At 37.0% G+C, this 9,590-nt stretch overlaps 1 protein-coding gene across 1 annotated transcript in view; it reads right to left on the bottom strand.

Moving 5' to 3' along the window:
• Positions 1-1,373: 1,373 nt before the first annotated feature.
• Positions 1,374-9,590, bottom strand: part of LOC126175707 (ankyrin-1-like) — a 222,625-nt gene continuing 214,408 nt past the window's right edge. Inside the window, exon 8 of the mRNA XM_049922640.1 lies at positions 1,374-3,358. Within this exon, the coding sequence (XP_049778597.1) occupies positions 3,255-3,358 (104 nt within the window). The 3' untranslated portion in view covers positions 1,374-3,254. The remainder of the gene's footprint in view (positions 3,359-9,590) is intronic.

Genomic DNA, 9,590 nt, shown 5'->3' with positions numbered 1-9,590 from the left:
CTTGTGGTCAAATATTGTGCTACTTCAATGTCTTTTTCTCATCCTCGTATCACAATACTAATAAAGTTATTTGATAGAAACTACATTCTACTGACACTGCCGACTTCTTGCATAATTAACTAAATGATTCTGCTGTCATCTATTACGTTACTGCAAATACCATAGCATTATTGCAAATAATTATAAGTAATTCCATTACTTTCTTCTTAATGTGTGGTTTAATTAAATGTTTCTCTCCTCCTAAAAGAGCAGCCCTTGTTATTAATACAATTTATAGAACAAAGCCATTGGAGTAAACATCTTCACTAGCAGGAAGAGCATATTTACAGATCTGAATTTTTCTTTAAAGTGCTTATCCATGACTAACAGTCTAGCTGTCCATTTAGAACAGCACAGGCAACACACTGATCTGGATATCAACTATCATAGAAATCTCACTTGTAGGTTGCTTGTCTTGTTGATAGTTAAATGTCTCCATGTGAGTCATACAATATTTTTTCAACTGAATAATTGAAAAGTGTGATGTCATGGGTTTGGTGCGTGAATGATTTCTTTAATAATGTAGGAAAACATAGATGCTGCTTACCATAAAGAAGACACGTCAAGTTGAGTGCGTGCCCCCCCCCCCCCTCCTGCCCCCCCCCCCCCCCCACACACACACACACACACACACAAAAAGCAAGCACATCTCACGCACACATGACTCCACACGCACATCTCCAGCATCTTGCACTGGAATACCCCGACTTTGGTGTCAACAGTGACAGGCAGGGATCCAGGAGGTAAAGGGTGCAGATGGTGGAGAATAGATGAAGGAAGTGGTTGGTATCTTTGACATGGGGCACTAGATTATGGGCAATTGGTTGGAGGTGTTTGTCAATGAGTGCCAAAACTCTTTCAGTAGGAGCGCAATAACCAGCCACAATGGGGCATACAGGATTGTTGGATTTATGGATTTTGGAGAGCATGCAGAAGATGGGTGTCATAGGGGTGAGGAGGGAAATGGATCCAGGGGAGATGTTTTGTATAGGGCCTAAGGCCTTAAGCAGGGATTGGAGTTTTTGGTGGACTTCTGGTATGGAATCACTCTGGCAAAGTTTATAGGTGAAGGAGACACAATTCGCGGGGGCCTTCTGGCAAGTAGTCGTTGCGATTCATCACAACAGTGGTGGAATCTTTGTCTGTAGGTAGGATTATTAGGTCAGAATTTGGGACTTGTTTTGCGGTTGTGTATGACCATTCTGTCTTCTACTGAAAGGTTGCTGTTCTGAGAAAGGGATCTGGGGAAAGATGGTGAGGCTAGGTTGGAGGTAAGGAATTCCTGGAAGGTGATCAGAAGATGGTTAGGTGGGAGGGGGGAGGGGGGGGGGGGATGGGGGGGATCACAGTAGGATGGTGGTACAAACTGAAAGAGACAGGTTTGAATGTTGGCATTAGGGTGGTTTTGTTTGAAGGGATTGGCAACAAAGAAGTGCTTCCTTTGCAGGGATCAGGAGAAGGAGGATAGGCCTTTGACAAGTCCAACTTGGTTAAATCTGGGTGTAGGGCTAAAGATGAGGTGTTTGGATTGGACTGAAACTTCTTTGGAGCTGAGGGTTATGGTGAAAAGGTTAACAACAGTGATACGGGAATGTTTTGGCTCTCGATTTGGTGGAGGGTTGGTAGGAAGTTATGGGGGATGTGGCAAGTTAAAAGGTCTGCTAGGTAGCCGGGGATGTTGGAGTTGGTGGTCATGTGTGCGAAGGCTGTGGCCGAAAGCTACATTTGAGTGTCTTATAATCATGCCTGTCTGTGAGCTGACTTGTCTTCTTTATGGTATGTAGCCATCTATCTTTTCCTACTTTCTTGATATTCCTACCTGCAGTTTCCTTTGTTTGATGATTTCTTTAGGGCACGAGTCAGGTTTTCCCCATGTCATGCTACTGCAACATCAGATAGTAATCACAATTAGTGACATTCCTATCCCACACACCTGCTGCCTTCCTCTGAGCTACCAGTTACGCCTCCCCAACCCCTCATCCCACTTTCTGCCACTTTCTCCCAATTCCCACCCATCTTAGACCACCTCAGATATGTTACTACTTCTTGATTTCACATTCCACACATGACTTCAGTGTCAGATGATACTGTCACAGCATTCAAAAATTATTTATATTAAGATGTTGACTTTTCTTTCACTTATCACTCCTGTCCTACCATTCTTTACTTTAAAATTCGAGCAGCAGACTGAATATTTTCTTGATCAAGATATGTCCTTCAGCAGGTTCACCCTTGACTGTATTTCTAAGTATGCAATATATTCTTGCTCTGTACCTTGCATAATATCTTCAATTGAAATTTAGAGTGAGTTATCTTCTGATGTTTCTTCAATTTTCTTTTTTATTATGTATTTATGCTACTGTTCAAAGTTTTCAGTTAGTGCTCATAGTTTTCGTCCTCTCTTTTTATTTGTGTATTGGTACCCTAGTATTAAATTAAGAAATGCACTAAACTAGTTCAGTTAATAACTATAAGATGCATGTGGATCTCTGCTTTTCACATGAAGAGACAAAACAGAGAGCTGAAGGATAACAATCATGTACTTAGTTTTGCAGTTTGTAATTGTTACAATTCTTAAATCACATTAACAGCAATTTTAATAAAAATAATTTGATATAGATTTCCAACAGAAATTGTATGGAAATTCCTGCTCACTGTGTCTTCATGAAACATCGCCCTTTAGAAAAATAAATGTAAAATAATTATTTTTAGGTTAAAATATACATATTCACAACTGTGGTCAATACCTGAAACCTAAAATACATGTTTGGATTATATGCTATTTTATGGCTACTACTGCCACAATTTCTGTATTTTGTATTTTTTTTAGTCAAAGAAAGTGTAATTTTTCTCAAATGTGAGAGTATGACTTAAAATGATAAATGGCAGATTCATCATCATGTCACTTTTCAAAAATTATTGTTCTTTAATTTAGAATACCAATAGTGAGCAATGCATTTACATAAATGAGAAAAAGATACTTAACATTTTAAATTGCTAAAACATTTATCACACCATGTAAAACACCAACAAATTTTCTGAGAATGGAAGAATTCCTAAACATTATTAATAAACTCACTCATTACCAGTGTATATAATTTTCTTTTATATGACGCTAGCGAAATAAACTGAGCAAATTCCTTTTATCCCTTTACTGTGATTTATTTGAAATAATGTGTAAATTTCTTTTTGCATCTGTGTTCATATCCAGTCTTCTATGTCACATGACAATCACATTTACAAGTTGGAGTGCAGAACCAGTCTTGGCATTGTGGCTCCTCTGTGTTAACAGTAAGTAGTGCCATCACTTCACGATGACCTGAGGAATATCAGTAAATTAATATTAATGTCCATAAAAATTGCATATATTTTACGTGACACTTTATTTTTTGTTCCATTTTTTAAATAGGAATTCTTTGTTGACTTACTGTTTACACAAACCTATGTATCGCACCAACTATAGGGCTGAGAGCAATATGGAAAACTGTAATTGGATTTATAATGTGGACCTTTGAAAGAAAGCATCTGTTCTCTCAAGGCACCCAGTAGATCAGAAATTTAATTCCTTCCTAAAAAAAAAAGCTATGAATTCACAATTTTTTACTGCAGTTCAGGGGTAATTATGACGGAAGCTGAGAGACAAGGTCACTAACATCTGGGAACAATATATTTTCTGCTAGGAATCAAGAGCTCTGTTTAATGCAGAGTAATAGCTCTAAGTAAGACAATGAAGCACTAGAAGTAGCATTGCAAAATTCTTAACCAAATCACCAAAAAGATAAAAACTGTATTGTACACACAAAAAACTAAAAATTCGAGTAACAAAGCAATGGAAACTTGAACCTTTCTTACATATTAAATGTACACATTTGGCCTGCAAATAATGAAACACTGTGATGATAGTAGCAATAGGGGACATGGTGTTAAAATCAAATCACAGGCCATTAAATTCAACAAATCTTCCAACAGTAGCTGAAAACACAGGAGCAGATAATGGACTATCAAAAGCAGATCCTTTAGACTTTCTCAGAATTACTGACAGACAACAAAGCTGTGTCATAAAGGAAGCTGAAAAATTTACTTCTGGCCAACTCCTGCAGTGGAAAAATTTTTATTTAAAAACTAATAGCTTATTTTCTGCAATAGTTTTACATACTTACTTGTGTTGTTAAACTAAACATTGTTATCTATTATGTGAAGTGATATGCAAATGGTCAACATGCAATCACCTTTAAATACCAATAGTGTTAATATTCTGTAAAGTGACTTATTCCACATCATTGCAATGCATTGTGTAAAGTGACCTATGGAACATAAAACTACTTAATTTGATGTTCATTGCAGTCTATGCCAGCAAACATCTGTTTCGCTTGATCAGTTATTAAAGAGAATACAAGAACCATTAGTCATTTAGTCAAAGTGTCCTAACTAAACGACTAAAATATGCAGAAGTAATACTTACTTATAAGATTTGATAACTTAGTGGCCACTAATTACTGATATATCCTCCTCCTCCTCACCAGATATGCTGTTTTTTTTGTTTTATATATATATATATATATATATATATATATATATATATATATATATATACATCTAAAGAAAGTGCTGGCAGGTCGACAGACACACAAACGAACACAAACATACACAAAAAAAAAAATATATATATATATAGGGAAACATTCCACGTGGGAAAAATATATCTAAAAAGAAAGATGATGAGACTTACCAAACAAAACCGCTGGCAGGTCGATAGACACACAAACATACACACAAAATTCAAGCTTTCGCAACAAACGGTTGCTTCGTCAGGAAAGAGGGAAGGAGAAGGAAAGACGAAATGATGTGGGTTTTAAGGGAGAGGGTAAGGAGTCATTCCAATCCCGGGAGCGGAAAGACTTACCTTAGGGGGAAAAAAGGAGGAAAGGAGAACAGGTATACACTGTATACCTGTCCTTTTTTCCCCCTAAGGTAAGTCTTTCCGCTCCCGGGATTGGAATGACTCCTTACCCTCTCCCTTAAAACCCACATCCTTTCGTCTTTCCCTCTCCTTCCCTCTTTCCTGACGAAGCAACCGTTTGTTGCGAAAGCTTGAATTTTGTGTGTATGTTTGTGTTTGTTTGTGTGTCTATCGACCTGCCAGCACTTTTGTTTGGTAAGTCTCACCATCTTTCTTGGATTATAACAATATTGAACTACCTTACTAACAATAACCTCTTCACAACTGACTGGCTTTTATAAAGTGTTCTCTGTGAAGAAAGCAATGTATGTTTTCACATTCACAGTTCTTATACAACTAAATTCCCTTGTCACCATTTCTTCTGATTCCTTGCAATTTAATGTGTAGAGACATAAAATTTTACTGGGGAATTGAATATTTAAAAGCACAAAAGTCATAGATGGAACTATATCTTCACAACAGTGTTAGAGATTCATACCAAGAAATGAACATTGCAAAGGGAACTAAATTTGAAGTAGAGAAACATTAAATGCAGTGTCCTGAAAGGTTCCATGTTTGGAGCACTCCAGCATTCATTTTCATAAATGATTTAATAGAGACATTGGAGAACTCTTCAAAAACTTGATGTTAGCTGGCAACAAAAGCACACTAATAAATGGTCCAAATATAACCATAGTTGACACAGCTGAATGAATAATGTAAGAGGTTGACAACTGGTTCATATAAACAGCTTAACCCTTGGTCTTACACTTATTCATATTATGCAATTTCAAAGAAGTAAAACTGATACACAGGCATCACAAGGAGAGATCAATGGGAATACACTGGATGGGGCTCTACATGTGATGTTGCGGGGCATCCGGACCAATAAAACACTGAGGAGACACAAATATGTGAATAGGTTAACTAACAAGCTAAGTTCTTTCTTGCACTTATACATCTTTCTCGCTGATTTGGCTTACAGACAATATTGTTAGAGAACTACCACACATTCGCTCAATACTGTTTAAAGCTTGATATTCTATAGCAATGTAGTTAAGGTAAGCACTAGTATTTAGCTTACAGAAGCCTGAAATATGAATACTGTGTGAAGTTGATAATTGACGGTCTTGTAGAAACCTCTTCAAGGACCTGGAAATTCTTACACTTGTGTGTCAATACATGTACTCCCTAATAGTATTTATAGTTAATAAAATGAGTGTATCTAGGATGAACAGTATAATTCATTACCACAAAATTAGAAGTAAAAATAATTTTCATGTAGACTATGTATCCTTGTCTATGGTTCAGAATGTACTTTTATACTCCTGCTGTAAAAATCTGTAACAGGTTACTGGTAAGCATCAGTAATGAATATTTTTAAAAGTTAAAGGACGGTGATTTCACCTCATTTTAGCTTGCAGTCATGAATTTCTCTGCAAAAATATATATTAGACTTCTACTTCACAGATATTAAGAAATAAAGCATTTTCATTTTATCTTAATTTTTGTAATTGGTAAGACCCATTAAAAATGTATATTTTGTAAATAACTCTTAAAACAGTAGAAAAAAATAGAACTAATGAACCAAAAGTACTGGAGACCTTGCAAATGTTTTGTGTTAAAGCTCCCTGTTATTGTGTTGAATTTATTTGACACATGCGCATTTATGGGCTTCATTTAACCTACAAATTTAAGATGAAAATACGAAATTTAAATTAATTTTTCCACTTAAACAATTTTTTTTTCTAATTTGGAAGTTCACAGAACACTTTCTTTCCTGTCATATTGCCAAATACTACTGATGTAATTATATCAGTATCTTCTCTGCTCCCGCTATCTGTTTTACATAAATATTTATCACTAAAAGTGTCAAAAATTGCAATTTTACAAGTTTTTACAAATTATTTACTCAAAAAACCCCATCCCAAAACTTTTGCGAATTACATAAAATGTTGTTTGGTTAATATGTTAGTAGACAGTGCAAACACAGTTGGCAATATTTTTCTGTGTAAAGTGGTAAAATTTTTCAACATTCTGCATGTTTTGCATCACTGAATTTCTTGTGTAAAATATGCATGTTGGCAACACTGTTTCCAGAAATCTTCTGTTTATAACAAACAAGTGAGATCTTCCACATCAACCATTATGTATCAAATTTTGTATTTGGTTTGAATGTTTTGTTAGATACAACATAAGTGAGGAAATGCAGTAGTGAAACAGTGAGTTGTGTGGACTGTGAAAAAAGACACAAGAAGATGGTGTTTAAGAAAAGTGAAAAAGATTTCACAGTTGTTGCAGAAATATCTTGGTTCTCAAGTAATGGTATTAGCATCGCATCCATTGTGCAGGAATTGCTACACTCAGTACAAGAAGAAATTGAGTGGAAATCCACCCGAACGATCACCATCACTCGAAAGTGAAACTGAAGAAAACAGTGCAGATGTTTATATTCCTGGATGTGATGATGTTGAATAATAGTATTTCTGCTGTAGCCTCTACTATGTTGTTGTTGTTGTTGTTGTTGTTGTCTTCAGTCCTGAGACTGGTTTGATGCAGCTCTCCATGCTACTCTATCCTGTGCAAGCTTCTTCATCTCCCAGTACTTGCTGCAACCTACGTCCTTCTGAATTTGCTTAGTGTATTCATCTCTTGGTCGCCCTCTATGATTTTTACCCTCCACACTGCCCTCCAATGCTAAATGTGTGATCCCTTGATGCCTCAGAACATGTCCTACCAAACAGTCCCTTCTTCTTGTCAAGTTGTGCCACAAACTCCTCTTCTCCCCAATTCTATTCAATACCTCCTCATTAGTTATGTGATCTACCCATCTAATCTTCAGCATTCTTGTGTAGCACCACATTTCGAAAGCTTCTATTCTCTTCTTGTCTAAACTATTTATCGTCCATGTTTCACTTCCATACATGGCTACACTCCATACAAATACTTTCAGAAATGACACTTAAATCTGTACTCGATGTTAACAAATTTCTCTTCTTCAGAAGCGCTTTTCTTGCCATTGCCAGTCTACCTTTTATACCCTCTCTACTTTGACCATCATCAGTTATTTTGCTCCCCAAATAGCAAAACTCCTTTACTACTTTAAGTGTCTCATTTCCTAATCTAATTCCCTCAGCATCATCAGACTGAATTCGACTACATTCCATTATCCTCGTTTTGCTTTTGTTGATGTTCATCTTATATCCTCCTTTCAAGACAATGTCCATTCCATTCAACCGCTCTTCCAAGTCCTTTGCTGTCTCTGACAGAATTACAATGTCATTGGCGAACCTCAAAGTTTTTATTTCTTCTCCATGGTTTTCAACACCTAAACCAAATTTTTCTTTTGTTTCCTTTACTGCTTGCTCAATATACAGATTGAGTAACATCGGGGGGAGGCTACAACCCTGTCTCACTCCCTTCCCAACCGCTGCTTCCCTTTCATGTCCCTCGACTCTTATAACTGCCATCTGCTTTCTGTACAAACTGTAAATAGCCTTTTGCTCACTGTATTTTACCCCTGCCACCTTTAGAATATGAAAGAGAGTATTCCAGTCAACGTTGTCAAAAGCTTTCTCTAAGTCTACAAATGCTAGAAACGTAGGTTTGCCTTTCCTTATTCTTTCTTCCAAGATAAGTCTTAAGGTCAGTATTGCCTCACGTGTTCCAATATTTGTACGGAATCCAAACTGATCTCCCCCAAGGTTGGCTTCTACTAGTTTTTCCATTCGTCTGTAAAGAATTCGCGTTAGTATTTTGCAGCTGTGGCTTATTAAACTGATTGTTCGGTAATTTTCACATCTGTCAACACCTGCTTTCTTTGGGATTGCAATTATTATATTCTTCTTGAAGTCTGAGGGTATTTCGCCTGTCTCATACATCTTGCTCACCAGATGGTAGAGTTTTGTCAGGACTGGCTCTCCCAAGGCCATCAGTAGTTCTAATGGAATGTTGTCTACTCCCGGGGCCTTATTTTGACTCAGGACTTTCAGTGCTCTGTCAAACTCTTCACGCAGTATCATATCTCCCATTTCGTCTTCATCTACATTCTCCTCCATTTCCAGAATATTGTCCTCAAGTACGTCTCCCTTGTACAGACCCTCTATGTACTCCTTCCACCTTACTGCTTTCCCTTCTTTGCTTAGAACTGGGTTTCCATCTGAGCTCTTGATATTCATACAAGTGGTTCTCTTTTCTCCAAAGGTTTCTTTAATTTTCCTGTAGGCAGTATCTATCTTACCCCTAATGAGATAAGCATCTACATCCTCACATTTGTCCTCTAGCCATCCCTGCTTAGCCATTTTGCATTTCCTGTCGATCTCATTTTTGAGACGTTTGTATTCATTTTTGCCTGCTTCATTTACTGCATTTTTATATTTTCTCCTTTCATCAATTAAATTCAATATTTCTTCCGTTACCCAAGGATTTCTACTAGCCCTCGTCTTTTTACGTACTTGATCCTCTGCTGCCTTCACTACTTCATCCCTCAAAGCTACCCATTCTTCTTCTACTGTATTTCTTTCCCCCATTCCTGTCAATTGTTCCCTTATGCTCTCCTTGAAACTCTGTACAACCTCTGGTTCTTTCAGTTTATCCAGGTCCCATCTCCTTA

Source organism: Schistocerca cancellata, chromosome 3, assembly GCF_023864275.1.
Source record: "Schistocerca cancellata isolate TAMUIC-IGC-003103 chromosome 3, iqSchCanc2.1, whole genome shotgun sequence".
Classification (NCBI taxonomy): domain Eukaryota; kingdom Metazoa; phylum Arthropoda; class Insecta; order Orthoptera; family Acrididae; genus Schistocerca; species Schistocerca cancellata.
This window is presented reverse-complemented; position numbering and strand designations above follow the sequence as displayed.